Source organism: Pleurodeles waltl, chromosome 7 (genome assembly GCF_031143425.1).
Source record: "Pleurodeles waltl isolate 20211129_DDA chromosome 7, aPleWal1.hap1.20221129, whole genome shotgun sequence".
Lineage (NCBI taxonomy): Eukaryota > Metazoa > Chordata > Amphibia > Caudata > Salamandridae > Pleurodeles > Pleurodeles waltl.
Genome location: NC_090446.1, coordinates 102430317 through 102451527, shown reverse-complemented (window position 1 = coordinate 102451527; position 21211 = coordinate 102430317). Strand labels below are relative to the sequence as shown.

At 44.4% G+C, this 21211-nt stretch overlaps 1 protein-coding gene across 1 annotated transcript in view; it reads right to left on the bottom strand.

Annotated features, from left to right (window-relative positions):
* SLCO4A1 (solute carrier organic anion transporter family member 4A1) overlaps positions 1 to 21211 on the bottom strand; it is a 414240-nt gene that overhangs the window by 292257 nt on the left and 100772 nt on the right. Inside the window, exons 3-4 of the mRNA XM_069243161.1 lie at positions 13626 to 13716; positions 6999 to 7120 (exon numbers count right to left, since the gene is read on the bottom strand). Coding sequence (XP_069099262.1) covers positions 6999 to 7120; positions 13626 to 13716 — 213 coding nt within the window. The remainder of the gene's footprint in view (positions 1 to 6998; positions 7121 to 13625; positions 13717 to 21211) is intronic.

The window sequence follows — 21211 nt, the reverse complement described above, 5'->3', positions numbered from 1 at the left end:
GTCAATGGACAATGGCCTTAAAATGCTCTTTTGAGGTCTACAATAAGGCAATGGGAAAGCAGCTGTTTTTACTGTACCATACACATACCATAAAATGTATCTTCTGACTCCAGCAGGAAAAGGAATTGGAGGACAGCGTGGCTTGGGATTTAAGTAGTCTAGTAACAATACTGAAAATTTCAAAAACGAGAATTCTGCATGTGACACTGTATATTCACAATAACAGTATGGTGTGATCCTAGACTAAACGCATTGCTGCATTTATGGGTAGTGCATATATGCAATTAATTGTGCAGTGTGTGCTTTGCTAGTGAGATGACCGACAAAAGAGTTGAAGGAAATTATAGACTTTTAAAAACAAGACATTGTTCTACAAATAACTTAAAATGAATATCATTATGTAACGTACAGAAGTAAACCCACATCGAGGCTACTAATAAGCCAGACATATGGGCAGGAAAGAGGCTGCAAGGAAAGACCGATGTTTAATAAAAAGGTATGATAAAAACACAGTAATACTGCTTACAGGTCTGACAGACTCTGACACACTCATGCCACCTTTGTCCACGCTGCTCTGTTTATTTCAGAACTGAGGGTATTGGCTGAAAGCTTGCAAAAGCTGCTGCTGCTATGGTACCAGAGGCAATGCCTCTAGATACACTCATAACTGATGTGAATACACAGAGGCACATGTGTTACGGACATTTTGCGATCCGAAGCCTAAGATAGTAAGTGTATAAACATCACTCACCAGGCATCAGGAAGAGTACTGGATCTCATGTAGAACCATAATTAGAATGATTCTGGCAAGCAGCTGGTGATTTAGAGTATGGTCACTGACAACTTCAGTTACCAGCAAGTATGATACAGGGGCCGGATGAGGGTTGTCTACGGCCCCTGAGCCACACTGTCTCATCTTTTGCAGTTCCGTGCACATTAGCCAGCCAAAACACACAGAGATTCACGTATGGCATGGAGTGATCTGTAGCTGTGTTCAGGCACACCTACAAATTTGAGGTGTGCTGATCTGCTATTAGATAAGTGCTTCCACTTCCGCGGTGATCCACTAGCAAAGCAGATAGGCTCATGATGCTTCAATCTAAGAGCCCACGAGACCTTCAGCCTGCCCCTCCCAGTGAAGAACAAACACAAAAGGCCCTAGCCAGGCTCCCTGCAGATACTGTATGAGAAGATGACTTCTTAAATAACTGTAACCATTGTGTAGCTGGTTGGTCCCCCTTACTTCATGGGCCAATTGCATGGCATTGACTGCACCACTGATCTACCCTGATGAATAGTTGCATGTAAAAATGCTTTGTAAATTGTTGTGTCCTTGTAGCTTTAACATGTGGTCAACCGCATGACCCTTGGAGTCCACTTCTCTGTCCTGGGTACAAGGGAGAGCAGCTCCAGTCTTCCAGGGCTCTTCTCAGGTCACGGACAGCAGGTCCAAGAGTATTCTGAAATAGGAGACTCAGGGTGCAACGTTTATGTCTGACACAAGCTTGTGGGTGGGACTGACACATGGGCACATACTAACCAATGAGATAAATATTCCAGGGACAATCCTACCCAATTTGGGCTTTTTTTAACTCTGCGGTAGTCTTAGGCCACACTAAACTTGGGCTATGAGAGTTGGGTGTGTGTGGGGGAAGTGTACTATTGTAATCCTAGTTTCCCTCCACTTCTAAAACTGAAGTTCAGTTTCGGGCAGTCACTCTACCAACAATAAACCCAGAGACAGAAACAGACTACAGCATTGTTTGCGGCTCGTAATCTAGCCGGCGGCAATGCTGTAGCCAGCAGGGTACACCAGCACCCTCGCAAAGGTCACTGTCTGCAAATGGTGCTGTGCAGGGGGGGGCTTGCACCTGTTCTCCGCCATCCTTTTCATGGTAGTGTTACTGCCATGAAAAGGCTAGCAGTAAACAAGGTCGTAATCCGCAACCAGAACATAGTAACATTACTCAAAAATGCAGCCCACTGTGGGCCAGCCATTTCCCCCAGATTTTTTCATACTTTCGAGAGGGCAGCCACGTGCCTCATAGATTGGCTTTTCTAGCTGAGATCACCAATCCAACCCGGCTCACTATCTCGAGATCGATGGCACCACCGGGCTTCTCCAGAGTTGTGCAATGTCTCTTTTGGCCACCAGGCACGCAACCCCAACAAATATTCGATCAGCTCCTTGTCCCTCCCCCCCCAACTCCTCCAGAAGGCCGAACAGCGCTACTCTCACAGTTAACCCAATTGAACACCCTAGGACCTCCGAGATCTCCTGCTCCACCTCAACCCAGAAGGGACGCATCCCCGAGCTCTCCCAGGCTACATGCAGTAGATGCGCTTCTAGATGACCACATCTCAGGCAGCCAGGAGGGGTCACCGGGCATATGCGTCATATGCTCCATGGGGACAGGTATGTCACGCGGAAGTAATTCATCTGCAACATCCTCAACCTGGTGGATATAGCCAGTTCCCTGGGCACAAGATATACCTGCCTCCAATCGTCCTCATCCATCTCTTCCACCCAGGTTGTCCACCTGTCCCGCATCTTGGCGGAGTCATCCGGTGCGTTTGTAAGCAAGGAGCGATAAATTTGGGTAATGGCACATTTCCCAATGCGTCCCATCAAAGGTTTTCCCTCAAGAGGGCTATGATAGGGGAGGGATACGTTTGGCAGCAGGTGGGCCCGCCAGGCATGGCGCATCTTGAGATAGCGGAAACATTTGTGTTGGCTAAGGCATAATGTTCTTTCAGCTGCTGGAAGGACATCAGACGGTCGCCACTGCATACATCCCCCTGGTAGGTAATCCCAATGGTATCCCATTGCCTAAAGCCCTCCAACTGGGACACCTGGTGCAACCACGTGCCCTGCCACTAGGGTGTCAGCCTGGTAAGGCGCCAATCCCAGCCCATCAGCCGCAGGGCCGCCCTTTAACACCGCACCGTCATCCGCGTGCAATCGGGCTCCCTGGGGAACCAGATTGCCATACAGCAATCCCAACAGGCCCTCGAATCCGAGGTGGCAGAGCTCCAAGCGATAGGCCGGGTCGTCCCATCTCTCATAAACCACTCATTGACCAGAACCAACTGGGCCTTCAAGTAGCAGATGTAGAGGTCTGGCATTCCCAGTCCACCCTCTTAGGGAGATTCCCATGCAGGGCTGAAGGGCACGCAATGGTACCCTCTCACACAAATAAGGGAGGTGAGCTTGGAAGTGAGGGACCGAAACCAGGCACAGGGCACTAACTAGGGAAAGTTTGTCAGAACATACAAGTAGTGGGGGAGACAAATCATTTTCAAAAGGGCGTTGTGACCCAATGGGTTCAGAGACAATCAACGCCAACGGGTCAGGTCCCCCACCAGAGCACGGGACAGGGACTGGAAGTTTAACTGCCATGCCAGATCTGGGAGCGGGGAGAGGTGAACACCCAAGTATTTAAAGGCGTTTTGCTTTACCGGGATATCTGAGCACCACTCGTTTCTCCCGTGCCTCCTCGCACCTTACCAACAGTGACTTCCTAGGATTTAAGCGCAGCCCGAAGCCTCACCATACAACGTCATTAGCTCAAGACAGCAGGGACCCAAGCTCTGGGGCCGCCCCAGAAACACCAGGACGTCATCTGTATATAGGGACACTCGGTCCTATTGGCCGATCCCCAACCTCCATACACTAACAACCAGATCACAACGGAGCATACGTCAACATATCTTTAAGTGTGGAATATAGAAATACAAATACATTTTATGAGACTTCAGGGCTTCCTGGACTGACAGAGCCACTAGAAGTCCATAATATTCTTAAAACCACCCTTTGTGCATACTGTATATATCACTTTCCCTTATCTGCACTTTGTATTACCTTCACTGTTTTTACTACGAGCACCTTCTCAGATAAATGCAAAACTTTATGTTTAGAATAACACGTTTAACTAAATATACACCTCATGTCTGGAATAACATGTTTAAAGAAATATATAATGCAATACATTTCTACTGTTGTTACATTGTTTATATGCATAGAATTACTTTAGACATTTGATTACAGTGGAAGTCTAGGTTACTTCCCCCTTGCATTGACCAATAATCTATCCGCGTATCCCCCAGAATGGGCATTTCTTGTTCCGCCATAGGCTGGGGGACCCGTGCATAGAGGTCCTCATGACAGGAAGCAAAAGTGTGCGCAATCGCCAGTAGGTCCTCCCATATGACGCCGGTCTGGTCTCTAATTAGTGGTACCACCCGGGCCGAGACATCACGAGTCGTCAGCCAATAAAGCAGTTTTCCGGTCTTATCTCCCAGTTCATATACTCTTTGAGTCGAGGCCTGTCAACATTGTCTAGCCTCGCAAAAGACAACTGCAAGAGCTCCACACAAAGAATCACCAACTGTCTCCTTGGCTCTTCCCCGTCTGGCTGGCGGACTTGACGCTCCAGATCCGCCATCTCGCCCTCCAGCGCGGTTATCCGCTAAGATTGCTGGACCTCTCGCAGCCTGACATACCCCTTGATGACGTCCCTCAAGGAGGATTCGCTGGCCGCCCAGAGGGTCTCCGCCGAGGCCACCGACTCCTTATTCTCCCTAAAGTAGTGGCCTAGTTCTTGGTTGATGAAGTCGACACAAGCAGGGTCTTTCAAGTACCATGCACTAAAGCACCACATTGGTCGCATAGTCTGAGCGGGGGTGCCCCAGCCCTACCACAGGTGAGAATCTGCACTGAGGTCAAGGCCAGGAGATCCAGCTGGGAGCCATACCAAGTCCATCCGCGCCTCCGTATGGTGAGCCCCTGACTGATGGGTGAACATTGAATTGTATTTTAATAAATGTTAAAAATTGTTGTTTCATTATTTTTAGCTGTTTCATAACATAAATTAGCATTATTAAATATAATAATATAGCCCAGTATTTTCCAATTGAACAGCTAGCTAGCCTTGCTCCAGTGAATATAGCTTTTGGGTTGCTTTCACTGTATAGTCATGTTTTACATTAAATTCATACATGTCCTACTTTTAAGTACCAAGTACCCTGCCTTATGTGTAATACGGCCTTAATAGGTATGACTTTTAAATATTTAAAGGGAAGTTTTTTACCTCTCAAAAGGGGTTACTTTGGTAGGTTGCATATTCAGTTTAAAACAATAACGACCAGGCTACAAAATGGTGGGCCTGCAGTCAAGTTTACACTGTCACTGTCTGTAGTGGATGGCACAATGGTTGCTGCAGTCCATTAGTGGCATTTAACTTACAGGCCCTGGTTACACTTTGTGCCATAAACTATGGACTTACTAATATGAAAAATATGCCAATCTGAGGCATGCCAATTTCACCATGTTGAAAGGTGGAGCACAAGCACTTAATCACTGGTTAGGAGGCATAAGGTAAAGAGTTATACAGCCAGCTAAAAATACAGGGTCCAGCAAAAAGTCTGGAGTGACCCTTCAGAAAGGGCACATTTCTCACATCCATCTTGAATAATCCCACACTAAATACTGACGGCCTACCCAACTATTGGCTCACCACTTACTGGTAAATAGGTAAGATAACAGAAAAATAATTCTACATACAACTCCAAAGCACATCAAAGCCAACCTGCTCATCTACAAATCTAACTTCACATCATGCTGCATCAGCTACCTTCCTAATTTTGTGTGGCATTCTCATTAATACAAATAAAGATGATCCCTATCCCCTGATATGGTTGGATTTATTGATTGCTTTCAGCAGCTTCTATCATTCATCCCTCACCTAAACTCTCAAACAGAACTCACTGGCAATGTCCTCTGTGAGTTCTCCTGCTATTTCTCCAAACAACATTAATTCATTCACATGGGCTCCTGCAGATTCTAGAAGCTCCCCACTTCTTCCAAGATCCATTTGAAGCCCTCGGAACTCCATTCTCCATTAACAGCATCAGCAACTGCCCAAAACGTAACCCTGACAAACACCAAATCCCCCCACTCAACAATAACAAGAAGCAACATCTAGTTCAAATGTGGCTTACTAACATGAACCTGTCTGGATTCAATCAATGCCAACTCTCTCGAATTCATTCTTGACAGTAAACTCACCCCTATAGAACAACTCACTAAGAAAGCCAAGATGGTCTTTAAGGAACACTACATCATGACACAAAAAGTACCTTAGCTCCACTTTCAGAACCCCGTACCCACTGTCTAGACTGAATCTCTAATTGTATCTTTGTCTTTGACCCTTTAATGAACTTTCCTGCCTTTAACCTATACAAATAAAACATATGTCATAATGTAGCATACAGGAATATTTTCGGATAATCATGATTTGTCCTAAATAATGTTTATCCAAATAATATCCGACTGGATGTAGACTTTGTTTTATTAACTTCACTATAGAGATACTTTTACAGCCAATATTTAAGACACAATGTTGACGTCAGTTGATATTCTGACAATGATTCTCTGGTATCACTCCACCACATACAAACATACATACTAAATGGCCTTTCACCAGCACTGTACGAGCATCAAAGTGCAGTGAGAATGTTATCGTAAATTAGGCCTCAGACTGGTGACATGCAATGTCAACTAAAAAACACTGTCCTTCAAAAATAAATTTACTGAAGCAGAAAAGTGCTATTTAGTATTTTTTCGTACTTGCATAGTTAAGAAAATGTGTCTCTGTCTTGTGACACAATTTTGTGTTCGTTTCTTTAAGGATGACCTGGACTTCTGTGCCAACATTAGGAAATCATTCAGAGTCTAACAAATCCAAAAATGGCAAACTAAATATGCTGTCTTTTAATTTACAGTAGGCATTTATTTAATACTGCTATGTGGACATTTGCCTTGAATGGCTCATCCCTTGTTTTTTTATGAGCATACAGCATGAAAAAGTTCACTTGAGCAGGTTCCTTGGTGTGCTCCTCACACTTGATTTGAAAATGATGGAGCGCACCAAAAGATGCGCAACATCTTATATCTTATAGACCCTTAAAGCTTCAAAGTGGAATGTATGAATCCATACCTGGAAGTCGTTGAGGGTATCCCAGGAGTGGAACAGAGATCAGCAAGGCAGCTCCACCGGCCCCGAGGAAGCCCACCCACCAGGCCCCAACCCAGAGGGGATTCTCAGGGGTGAAGTCAGTCCTGAAAGAAATGAGAGAATAAACTCACATAAATGGGTGAACAGGTTAAAACAGTGTCATTCATCCGAACAGACCATTATGTTTTTCTTCAGGAAGACTCTAGGGCTCTGATTACGAGTGTGGTGGTCTTAAGACCGCCACACTCATTGTGGTGGTCGGACAGCTGCCACTGTCTGACCGCCACATTACGACTGTGGCAGAGCCGCCGTGGTCCAACAGCCGGCAATGCCAGGTTGCCGCCAGTCGACAGCCTGGCAGTCTCAATCTGCCACGGCATCGTTGCAAGCAGCACTGCCCTACGGATTACAAGTCCCCTTTCTGCCAGCCTTTGCAAGGCGGTTGAACCACCATGCAAAGGCTAGCAGAAAGGGGGCATTGGGGGCCCCATGGAATTATGGGCAGTGAAAAGTGTGACTGGTGCTATTGCACCCGACTCACCGCCACATTGCCGCCGGCTCGATTAAGAGCCGTCATCATTGTTGTGGTGAGTTTCCTGCTGGGTCTTTGGGCAAAAATGCTGTTTCTGCCCGCCAGCCCAGGCGAAACTCGTAATAGGGCTCGCGCAGGGACGGCCACATAGGAGGTCATCGTGAGACTTTGGCAAGCAGCCTCTGCCGCCCGCCAAAGTCATAATGAGCCCCTAGGTCTGACTAACATTTATTTTTTCTGTTGTACTTCTGTGAGTACTTTTATGATGTTGTAGAGTTATGCTTTTGTACTTCAATCATTATTCTGCTTTCTACCGTCCCTTTCCGGTTCCAGCTAACTCCTTCAAACATTATAAATTTTGGATAACGGAAAGGCCCATAAAAATGACAAAATAGCATTTAATTGATCTAGTGGGAGTGGCCTTTGAAGAATAAGTAACTCCCTGAGCCCTAATATGAGGTATGGTCTTATAAAGCTGTCAGTGACCTAGCAGATATGGAGAGACATTTGTTGAAACGTAGCCTTCTTGTACACAGAGTATAACTAAAATAGGAAAGCAACAACAGTACATATTTAGCTGTTTAGTAGTAAACATATCTAAGGAGACAGTGCAACAACCTTTCACATAAGCCAGCCTCTCCTCCAACGTCAACTAAAACCAAAATATGCTTACGATGTCCTACCATGAAATGTAACCATTGCCTGTCATATAGCCCTCAAATGTTCATCCTTTTGCGTCTGATCCTCGATGATTATTGGCCTGGTCCATCTTGAACCATCCACTGAAAAGCAATCATCTGAAGGAAGAACTTGGAGCATCATAGCAGGAAATGGCCCTTTTAAAAACCAAAGTGCACAATGCTGGTCAGGTTACGTTTTCATAAACAAATTAGGTTTCACCAATGTAATCTTTCGTATTATCCAGGTAGGTCAACGTATTTAAATGAGACTGAAATACTATTCTGAGCTTCCAAATCACACGAGCTTTGAAAATGGGTATAGCAACCTGCATTCTCCAAAGGTTTATTTAATAGTCGTTTTTATTCAAACGGGCACATCTCCCCAACCTCAAAACTCAATTATTCCCCATTTGGCTGCTAACCACAGGTACCAATATGATCAGATGGGAAGGGTGAATGTGTCACTCGAGATTCCAAAAAAATCCTTCTCTCGACGCATCCACAATACAGCTTAGTCTTCCAACTCAATACATTAGCTCCACCTATGGCGGCTGCACTGGGTATAGGTATATGTAGGTTCTGTGCAAGACCGTCGATAATTCTGCTGAAATGTAGCGTTCACACACTATAAACACCATCAGAGCCCACCGCAGTGGTGCTGCAGCTCAGGTTGCAGCACATGGAACGACAGAAGAGCGGCTCCGGAGTCGGCGCTGCTGTGGCAAGACACTTTCTAAAGATGGACAGACGACTGGCCTCAGACCAGTGCTTAATTTTTGTTGGTGGTTTCCGGTGCTGGGCACCAGTACTTATATTTGAGGGCCGGCACTTAATTTTCTGCCTCAAGCATTTACTGTGAGCAAAAGACACAGACGGGAAAGATGGAGAAGGGCAAAACGACAAAGCGTCACAAACGAAGAAAGCTGCAAGGGTACGCCAAAGGGACAGGGAGTGGCTGTAAATGGATTAAAGAGGTCCGGGATGGCTTCAGGATTACGCTACCTAAGTATTCCGTGCCGCGCATTCAATTTTAGCAGCCACATGTTTCAGAGAAGAGCTTTGGGCACCGGCACGTTTTTATTTACAAATTAAGCACTACCTCAGACCGACCATAGTGCGCAAGCACTGCAGGTGCTGGGGAGCTCCCTGGGTTGCTGTGGGTGTGAAGAGAGCACCAGTGGCTTGCGGGAACAAAGTGGGTACCAGATAGGAACCCGAACCCAGGGAAAGGCCCTCCTGGCAGGATGACTGGAGCGAGCGAGCAGCTGCTGGATGGTGCCTGGCGCCGACCTGAGAAGGACAAGACAGTGCCAGAGGCCCGTCCGCTGACGGCAGGACCTATCTGGCAGTTTTGTGGGAGCGGCTTGCCTTTCCTTTGCCATGGAGTGGCTGACTTGGTGGTCCACTGTCGGGGCGTGGCCGCAGATGAGGAGAGAGATGCCGTGCCTGAAAGGACCTGCTGGTGTCTCCCCACCAAACTTTATACGCCAGAGTTGTGGCACCTGACCAGGGTGAAGGCTGCTCCGGGGGGCCAAGAAGGAATACCCTGCTGTGATATTTTCTGGAAACTGTCCCTGGCACACCGTAAAACTTTGATTTGGAGTATGGCACACTGGGCTGCGCCCATCTAATGGTCGGCGCTGGATGATGATTAACAGAAAAAGCCCCTCCTTCCAAATGTATCATGGAAGAACTTTTGTGGCCAAAAGTAGAGACCTGACCACTTGCCATGAATGAAACCGACTCAGGTGAAGCACTCGGAGCAGTTTGATAAGATTCTTTCGATTTTTTATACCAAAAGCACAGACAGTTGGCAGAACGTGTAAACGATAACGAATCCTCACTAATTTCAAGGCCCTCCCCCCAAGTAAAGGAAGTATAGTCCCAAACGGAGGCTCTGAAATCAGAAAAGTTCTCAAGCTGACTATGGAGGAATCTGAAGGGCTATCCAGGTGAAACAATGTTCATTTCATTGGGCTCCCTATTTGCATGGAGGGGCCGAACATAGAATTGTTTCCGGAGGAATGGCTGATGTGCACAGCACTGGCACAGCATTAGAAGTCAGGGTGCCATAGTTCTTCTCCATTAAAACAGCTCATTGTGTCCGAGGACGCCACCCTTCACCAGGTGCTGCACCATAAACCATGAACATGTTCAAGTTTAATCAGATTTTACAAAGCTAGCTAAAGGTCAAGCGCCTCGGATGAAAGAGGTCATCAGCCCATTGTGGAGGGAGACATCTATGTGTTTGAATAAGGTATACAGACAAAGGTGCCATATGATAACAAATTAATTGGTCTGTGCACAAATATATACCTGACAAACCACCTAATAACCTGTATAAGTTGCTTTGTGCTTGCTTAAAGTTTTGCTTTTGTTTTGTTTTGTTTTTTTTTAACATATTTGCAGGGGCTGGCCCTCAATGAGACAATATAAAGTAAGAATGTACTGCCGTGTGAGGTGAGATATTGTTAGAATGGGTGATATGATACATTCAGTTGGCATTATGCAAAGATCACACTATATATTGGGGTGGGGGATCGTTATTGTTTGAAATTGTCAAAAAAAAAATATTTGAAAAAAGGTATCCAGATCAGTGATATTCATACTTTTCGACCTTCAAGAAAAAAAACCTAAGGTGACGAAACTTGACCACATATTTCCATAAAAGGAAGAATAACCTGTTCAGCTAACATCTTCCACAGTGTGGAAAAAGCAGGAGAAATGACTTCATTCAGAAAAAACAACCTTGACTCTCATCTCTTGTCCAACTTCATATTCATTTGTAACCTAAAATGCCTTGCTGACCCACTTCAGAGGTGTGTTTCCAGTCAACTCACCACCTAGGGTTTAGGAAAGGTAAGAGACAGGAGGGAAGGGGTGCCTTAAGTATGCATGGGTGGGTGATGAGTAGGAAGGTTTTGCAGTTTTAGAGGAAGTAGTAGGTAAATGGGATAAATGTTCATATGGGAATTATACACGTTCGGGTGGTGTGTTTGTGCCCTGCAGTGGCATCAGGCCTGATTGGAAAATCCCTGACAATGTCACTCATTTTATTGACCTCTGAAGAGTAAAACTCTGAGTGGACCTAGGAAGACTTGAATCTGGGACCGTGGAGTCAAACTCGCATCCCCAGTTGATGCACTGATCTCGCGCCTATGCATGCTTCTGAGGTGGGTGCAGTACTAAACATGCTTAGATCTCCTCTGCAGTAATGTAGGGCTGCCTAGTTCCCGTTGCTGCTGCAATGTACACATGTGGTTGTAACTCTGTTGATAAATACATTTATGATGTACCCTTCCAGATGCTGATGCCCCTGCAGAGGTAGAAAGACGTGTGTCTCAGCTGCAGTAACAATAGGATTAAGCCACTTCACCAGCGGCCATGGATGCGTTTTGTCTATGTTTATCTGTGAAAATCAGTAAAACGGCAACTGGAACCGTAGTTAGAAGCCTTTTTATACAATACGAAGTCCTTCATATTATGTAATTATAAACGGGAAAGTTTAAGACAACTGCATCTATACCCAGGAGTGGGCTCCCCTGCAAATTCAAAATCTATGATGGTCTAAGCATTCAACCAGAACCACCTAAGCTACAGTCATGAAACTATAGGCAACTCTCAATAGAATAAATGCTGGAGCTCATGAGTTTAACATTAGAAAAATACTGAAAGTTTATGGCTTTCATTGAAGAGTAGTCAAACGAAAACACCACTTCTACAAAAATAACAGAGCAATGCAGCGTAGGCTTGCAAAGCAGGGCCTGAATGAACCGCAAGGCATCCACACCAGTGTCCCCTGGACAGATGAGACAAAAGTGGAGTTCTTTAGATGGAATGAATAACATCATCTTTGGGGAGAATCAATTACTGTGTGTTACCACAAAAGCCTCATACCTCATGGTAGCAGAGGGGTGAGAATTTGCGCTTGCTATAAAGCTGCGGTAATCACCGAGGCCACTATTAATACTGCCCTATAGCAGTGTATTCTAGTGAAAATATGAGACCTTCTGCACAGCTGCTAGAGTTTACCCAAAGGTGGATCATGCAAACTGGCAGTGATCCAAAGCACACTATTAAATCTAAGAATGAATGGCTGAAAAGTAAGATTTGGGATTTTTGAGTAGCCAAGTCAAAGTTCAGACACCAAGCCTGTAAATATGCTGTGCTGGGTCGTAAGGACAGATGTACCTAAACAAATGCCTTAAGACATCACCAAGCATATGCAGTTCTGTAAGGAGGAGGGGAGCACAATTCCTCAAAGTGATGTCTGAAACTGATAAATTGTACTTCAAAGTATTCCACACTACTGAATCAATGCATGAGCTTATTTTTAACCCAAAGCTGCTAAATGTTGGTTGATCTATTTGTTTAACTGATGACACAATAAAAATCGTAAGTGCTATTTGTTATACCAGATTGAATTCATTTACTGTCCGGACTTGATGGGGACTAGCTATAGGTCAGATATGTCTTAAGTAAAAGCATACAATCTTTACAGGGGGTACTTTCTTTTTCAAATCATTGTAGAAGTTGCAACATCCATAATGCAATAATATCAGTGTTTATTTGCTAGTGTAGCCATTTGGAGATACACCACCATTCGAAGTGTTCCTAAAGTATATGTGTGCTAATGGTCCTGCTTGTATTATCAGTTCTAAGCCTGATGAACTGTGTATGAAAGACGTGCCTTAGAGGCCCATTACAAGGCAGGTGATTTTCGGCTCTTTATCCCCCAGCTTCACCCCTAATAATCTCCAGGGGGCAGAACAATCACAAATACAGGAGTATGGAGAACAACTCGTGTGAATCAGGGTTTCTGCACCCATTCATGCACGCTTCTTCCTGGAATTTCAGCCAGACACTTTGGCAGCTTTGGGAAAGCTAAAACACCCCCGATCCCCAGAGTTACTGTGGATCCCATACTTTCAAAGCTGCCTTGACTCCCTTTTCTTGCCCAACCAGAGTTACTGGTGCACTCAGAATGAGGCACTTGATGTGGGCAGAAGGTGGCCCTGTATCTTTATTAAATTAACATCAAGTTTAAGCCATCTGAATTATTTGTGAAGATGACAATATCTCTCAGGCATAAGTCTATGTAGGCCTAAGTACTACGCATACACCTTTGGTAACCTCTAGTAGACATACCTGTCTTTGGTATACTAATACCAAATGCAATGTTTTTTTAAAATTGCAGTTAAGTGGTCTCTCCTTGATATAAGTCTGCCACACTGTCCATGGATCTAACAAAGTAATGCTACATAAAAGCCTGCTGTGCTCTGTATAGTTAAGGCTCTTTGCTGCAGTAATAAAAGGTGCAACCCCTCTGGGGTATGCATAATAGAAATGTCTAAGTTTCTGGTGAAACGAGGTTCATAGGAATTTCTAGTAACTTACTCAGTGCCAATTTCTGTGTACATGTTTAGGAAAATCCCTCCGAGCAGGTAGCCAGCTGCAGGGCCAAGGATGGCTGCAGTGTAGAAGATCGCTGAAAGGAAAGAAAAACAACCTGTTTTTAGAAAGTTTTTAGTGCATAGACACACTGCTAATCAGACGCAGCTGCTGCAGGGTGGGGTGGCGGGGCGACAGGACAGGGGGATAAAAAAAAACAAAAAAAAAACTTATCGTTCGCAACGCAACCAGCCGCCTCGGGCTCCTCTTCTGATGGTGTTGGGACACCAGCACAGGCTCCCTGCACAATCCTGGTGCTGCACTCACGCTAGACTTAGTATGAGAGCAGAGTCAGGATTGATCTGAGTGGCTTGGACTGCAGCTCAGACACTGCGTTGGAGTCTGTGCAGTTTCTCCGTTGCAGAAACCTAAGTGTGCATGTCAGTTCGGCCAGTCTAAGACGGCTGGTCAAACTAACATGCACTTAGTACACTCCCCTTTTCCCTCCTATGTCCCAGTCCCGCACTCCGCTCCCTTCACACACTAGCTCAGCTGAGCAGGCAGCTGAAAAATAAAACGAAAAAATGTTTTATATCTCAGCTGCGGGCCAGTGGGGCGACTCTCCTCTGCCATTGTGGAGGAGCCCCCGCTATTGCTAATCGTGAGGAATTCTGGTCTTAAAATGCAGCTTCTTTATTCCTGCTTTTCATCTTATTTTTGACTTTCCTAGTCTGCCATTTTCACCTTTTTGCCTTGCTCACTGATCTGTTAGCTACAGATTCTCCCCAATGACTCGCCATAGCTATTTTTAGTAAACAAATATTACCGATTTTTTTTCTAACTATATCATTTGAAGTAATTTTCTTGCCAATGAGATTTATATCTGACTTAATCAGCTGTATTTCTCTTCCCTTTTCTGGCTGAAACAATTCCTCTTCTGCTGCTATAATCCCTCAGTGGCATGAGTTGCCTCCATCCACAAATTGATAAAAAGCTACTAGGTCTCTGCAGATTTTTCTACTCAATTCAGAGTGGTTCAGTGCCTTTTTCTGACCACTGCTCACTGCTGAGTTGTTTTCCCATCTGTAAGAAGTACAACCTACCTAGCTATATTTATCTATTCTTCAGTGGTATGACTTGTCCTCTTCTATCTATTATACACTATCATCAGCTGGACTCCTACGCTCACCGTTTGCTGTATGAATTGAGCGTAATTCAATTGTTGAACAATTTCCATTCATTTTGTAGAGGGCTAATAGTCTGTGACATATTTATGCAATGGAAAAATACATTTCCTGGCGCCTATATGAATTCATTTACGAATGTCTTTCCAATTTTAGAAAGTCAGAACCGAAGTTCATTCTTAGCTGTGTTTCAAGCGATGTTTATGGGATCAGACTGCCATATCATCAGAAGCCATGGCCTCTGCTCTCCCAGTAAAGGTCCGTCTGGCAAATTCAGAGATCCTTGCCCCAGACATATGTGGACCTCTGTGCCTTCAGCTGAGCTGCCACACTGGTGTCTTTGAAACATGCACTAAGTTCTGGCCTGCAGGCGCCATGTTTGTTGCATTTACACTGCAAAGTGTTTTTGGTTTTAAGAGAAAAGTCCCAAGGTAGCAGTTTAAAAAAAAAAGAAAAGGGCAAAACTAGGGATCCTGGTGAATAGAGAGTTTCATTGCTGCTCATGGGAACTGTTCCGCCTTTTCCCTTCATGAAACACCTTGCATTGTGTTCCTTTGTAGAAAGAAATAGTGTCAGTAGTGCCACCTTCAATACAATCGGTGACTGACACTTCGCCCTGACGGACTAGGTAGTCGACAGGATGACAGACCAGTGGAGGCTCTGCTGGTGTAAACCAAAATCTTCCACTGACTCCAAGCTGAGCATTCTGAGCATTCTGAGCACACATATAACATATATATATATATATACACACACACACACACACCCCAAGTGTGTCTACCATCATTACTAGTCGCCTTGCATTTCATTCTCTTTGCCTGGAAGACTAAACACGAGCACGATTAGAAATAAAACGTCTGCCTATGTTCTTTCTTTCCAGCTCTGTGGGATTTTAGTTTCTTGGTCAAGGGGGTATGAGTACATGGGGTTCCTGAAATCATTTAAATAAAGTGTGCCTCGTTAGAACTGAATAAGGAAGATTGATGCAGACCAAATGCTTTGAGGAGCTGCTTGCTCCAGACCAACTTCCTGTTGCAGGTAAGCCACAGCAGCGTATGCAAACGTGGATTTCTAGCTCAAAAAAGTGTTCAACGTTAATACCAGGGCTGATGTATGGGTAGCATGTTTTAAGCTGAAGTGGCTTTGTATTCTTGCACTGGTTAAAGATTTCTATTTGGAGCTGCGATGAAGGAAGAAAAAGCTCTGGATGGAATGTCTTGCTTCTCTTCTCTGGCTAATTTGATAATTTACCCACATGAGCTCCTTTCTACCTTGGAAGAGGGACCTTTTATCTGTGACACACAAGGCATTCCAAGTTGCCTTCATGGACTGCAAGTATTTATGTCCCTTGTGGGAAAGCACTGGAACTAGGAAGACGCTCACAGCCTACGGAGCTACAGACAATTCAGAGTCCAGGAAGATGGTTATGGCTAGAGGACTAGAGGGAAAGCATGCGGCAACTAAAGGCTTCGTATGGTCTGAGGAAGGCAGCCTCTCTTATGGTAAAGGAAATGACCCTGAATTGATGATCATTTGGACATTCTTATTCTGGCTGCCTCTTAAATTGCCCTTGAATTGGCACTGGGGAGTGAATACGAGTGATGAAAATAAAAGCGAGGGTGCATTGAAGGGCGAGATTAAAATCATTTAAAAACCACTGGTGAAGAGCAAGTAGGTCCTTGAGCATGTAATCTCTCAATTAGCCACACAGAAATGCCTTGGAGGAAAGGGGAGGCAGTGGGCTTTAGTCATGTTTAGTTAAACTGTGAATAATCAGTCAGAGGTCGCAATGAAACAGCCTACGTTTGATTTTGTATAAAAAAAATGAGGCGTTGAAACAGAGCGAGGGAACATTTAATGCTGTATTTTACTTTCCTCTGAGTGGCTAAAGTCTGGATGTTCAGTTTTGTATAAAAACAAGTGCTGAAATAGTGCAAGGGAACACTTAATGCTCTATTTTGCTCTCCTCTCAGTGGCTAAAGTCTGGATGTCTTATTAAGATTCTTTGCACCCTGAAGCTGTATTTTACTGCTTCCGTTTGGAAGTCTTAATGACATTATGACTTAGAATGACAGGAAGCGGCAGAATGATGTGGTTTTGTGTGTATTTTGTTTCTCTTTCATACACTTGAAGATTGTTATTTACTGCACCTTTCTTACTTTGGTCTTTTTCTACGGAACGTACAGATGACTCCTGAGGCACCTCTTTAAAGAGGAATTGCTTGTTCAGAGAAACATATCTTACAGAATCCTTCTCCTGATCTAGGTGATATCTAGGGTCCTTAGCCACCTAAGATGAAATTTCACAGGGCAGGCTGATAAGAATGTCTGAGCTTGGCTTGTGTCTTGAAATGAGTAAAGATTGAGGTTACCTTCACCAAGAAGGTCATTTCCTGGACAGCTTGTGACTTCCTTCTTTCCAGCTCCACTGGCCACATGAGCTGCAGACGCACTAACTTACAGGCGAGACATCCTCTCCACCTCCACAAATATCAGCACTCTGACACCATGGTTTGCATACTGGTTGTAGAAATGAGTGGCAGCTGACAAAGGCTCTGCATCTTTGCATTAGTGTCCATGGGTGCAGAAATCCTCTTCTTGAAGCAGTATTTCCTCCCGTAAGAAGCTGTGCAAGCATAGGATGGAGGGCCCTTCAGTGGGATGCATGTTGGGCTTCAGCTGAAAAATGACCACCTGCCTTTGGCATCACTGCTATCTTAGCCTCATCACAAATGAAAGGAGAATTTCTCACTGCATTCTATTGGCTGCGAGACTTCACCAGAACACCAGCCATCAACACCCAGATTTCCAAATTTTATTCTGCATTAGGACCATCCGGAGAAACACATTTTTTTCATCATTTTCACAAATGGCTATTTGCTCGCACCAGGTAATAAGATTCTAGAATGGAGTATCCTTATTTTTAAGTTTTTCTTTAACTTGTCTGATATCTGACTGAGCAAGGAGAGTAAAGTTTTCAGAAAAACAGACCTTTCTTTTTAGGGCACAAGTGCTTTGGTCTTTGTGGAAGTGTTTCCTGCTTTTGCAAATCAAGTGATTTTTCCCTACAAGTTTCCCCTCTTCCTTTCTTTCATCCTGAAGACATGTATCTCCATGAAAGGGAAAACAGACTATTTATACTAATATGTTATTAGTGCATAAAATTAATAATTTTTCTATATCGTTATTTGGTATGTACTGACCATTTCATATTCCTCCATGCATCCAAACAAAAGCCTTAAGATCAGCTCTACACTAACATGATTGGCTAAACGGTTTGGTATTAGCTAACGTTTCTGTAATCTTTTTCTTGGATCCCATACGCGACACTGCAGATTTTAAATCCCTATCCCTACAGTCTCTGGTAGTCTTAGAACACAGCTATACTCTTCACACTGTCACATGTTGTATTCTATTTATTCCTCTCTACATCCTTAACTATTCTGAGCTGCTCTCTTTTACATTTACTAGTGTGAGCAGCCCTTTTTTCCAGGGGCGGCTTCTCCGCAGTGGCGAAGGGGTGTCGCCCCACCTGGCTGAGACAGCAGATGAAAAATAAAACGATGGCTTGCTATTGTTTTCTTTTTCAGCATTTTTCATCTGCTGGCTGAGCCAACAGGTGCAGGGAGGGGCGGGGCTGGCCCACTGGGATGGGGGAGGAAGGGAGAGTGCACTTAGTGCGCAGGTGTATTTGGCCAGCCGTCTGAGGCCGGCCAAACACACATGCGCCCTTAGGTTTCCCCAACCCAGATGTATACACAGCTGGGCTGGAGAAACAGCACAGACCTCAGGCTTGTGTCTGAGCAGCAGTGACTGCCGCTCAGACCAATCCTGACGCTGCTTACATACTGTGTTTAGCTTGTAAGCTGCACCCAGATTATTGGAGAGCCTGTGCAGGTGTCCCATTGAAAGCTGGGATGCCACTAGAGCGGCGAGGTGGCAGGAGACGACGGACAGGGCGGTGCGGCGCGAGGTAAGTGGTTTCTTCCTTTTTTTAAAAATGTTTTCCCTGTCGTGACCCCCTTTGACATATGCAGTGGCCACCGCTGCTTTTTTATTCATTCGTCACTGGTAATAAATGCCTTCCCGAACTGGTTTGTCAATGATATAAGCTGCTTTTGTTGTAATTAGTTAGTTCCTGCGTTCACTCCTCAGTGGATTGTACCACCTTCATCTAGCCGTCTCTCACTGGCATGGACTGTTTTCCTACAACTCTGTTTCACTCATGTGACCTGTGTCCCCCACCGACCTCTCTCTCTGGTTAGAGATGCCTTCTTGTACTCATCTCTCACTTGCAGAAGGTGCCTGCCTGTATTTATCCTCCACTGGTAAGAACTACTTTCTCTGCTAGTCTCTCACTGGTTTGAGCTGTCTTGTGCACACTGCTTTCACTGGCACAAATCACCTTTACGTACTCATCTCTTTCTGTTGCAACCTGACTCCATGTAAGCATCTCTCACTGATATAAGCCTCATTCTAGAATCCATCTCTCAGTGTCATGAGGTTCATTGCTGTATCCATCTTTTACTTGGTTATATTGGCATTGTGTACTCATCTTTCAGTGATGTGAGTGGTCTTCCAATACTCTCTGACACTTGTCTGGGCGGTCTCCTGCACTTACCGCCCACTGGCAGATCTGTGTCATCTTATTAGTTTGTACTACCTTCTGGTATTCATCACTTACAAAATGGTTTGTATTCCTTTATCTATGCCACTTGTATGAGCTGCCTTCTCTCTCCCTAACATCACTTGGCTTACTTTACTAATCTCTCTCTGATTTGAGCTGTCTTCCAGCACTAATCCCTCACTAAGATGAGATGTCTTCCTGCAATCATCTCACTAGTAAGATTTACCTTCATGTAATCAACTATGACTGCTATGGGCAGCCTTTTTGTACTCATCTATCACTGTTATGAGTTGCCCATGGGAACCCATCTCCCACAGGTGTGAGCTGTCTTTCTGCAATTGTCATTCACTGGCAAGGGTTGTGCCTTCCTGGAATCATCTCTCAATGACACAATCTGCGTTGTCTCTTGCTAAATTCTGGAAGACATTTGCTCACTGTGCGGAATATGGTCCTGTACTGCTCTTTCACGTTTTCATTTTTACAAGCTCCATACCAATATCTACCTTTTACCCTTGTGAACTAGTATGTTTTAGCAGAAAAGGGGCATTTGTGAAAATATTTTACTTTTGTGTTCATTTTACCAGTGTAGTAGTGCAGACATGCACTGCCTGTCTTTCCATTAATTTGAACGTTTTCTTAAAACCAAGTTACCAGATAGTGTGAGGAAGACAATGATTTCACAGATTTCTTGCAGTATTGCGGACATCTTCCATGTGGCAGCAGGCTTTTATCTACTTGTAGGAAAATGCAAATCCTAAATGATGCATAGTGGGCCTAGTTTTCTTTTGCATTAATCTTCTGAGTAGCAACCAAAAGATACAAAAAGTATTTCTACCGGTGATATAAGCTAGCTGAAGCTTATGGGAGATACGAAAAATCACAAGGGCGGAAAGTTGATATCCCATTTGGTAAGATCTGGAGCAAGCTCTGTTGGACGAAATGAGTCATGAGAGTAGGATCACTGACTATTTGTCATTGTTATCCTCAAAGATAAGCAGTAACTGCCTCCCCATGGACACTTTTTCTAACTGGTTTGATAAACTGCCAGAGTTATGGTTACTACATACCAATTGGATTTAGTTTCTTTTCCTATAGTACCATCTAGTGTTATGAGCAAAGGAACATTATGAAATCCATATATCATTCCTATCATCCATATATCCATATATAACTCCGGATCAACGTTTTTAGGTCTCAGCTAGACAGAACTTGCGCCGTCTTCGAGACTTGTTGTATATACTTTGAGGGCTTCAGCCCACCCATTGGCTTTCCATTTGTTGGCTCCTTTGTCACGCTCCTATTCTTTCTCCCCATTTGTCCACGGCATGCATGCATGCATCATGCCTCTTCCTATGTTTATCCCTGTCCAAGGGAGTGGGCCAATTACTATATCAATCCACTGGTCAAATTTTAGCATCTGTTTTAGGAATTACTTTTTGCTTTGTTGAAAAGCAATTCACACAATCGGTCCTGTTTTCACTTGCTCTGAGCTCTGCTACGCTTCTGTAAACAGGCCTGTAAATCTTGTTCTTATCTCGTCACATTTGCTGTGCATTCAAAGACCAAGATTAAATGTTAGTGCTGCTTGCACCCTCCTTGCTTGTCTTCACTCTGGCTCCTTTAATCTTTGTAGCCTTCTAATCATTTGGCGGACGAGGTTTACGCCATTATCGCCCTGCTGTATTCTTTGCAGTTTCATGTTTTTATATACATATTGCAGTAATGCCTCGCAGTGCACCTTAAATTCAGAGTGTATGGTTTTTTTTCTGCATTTATTGGGCC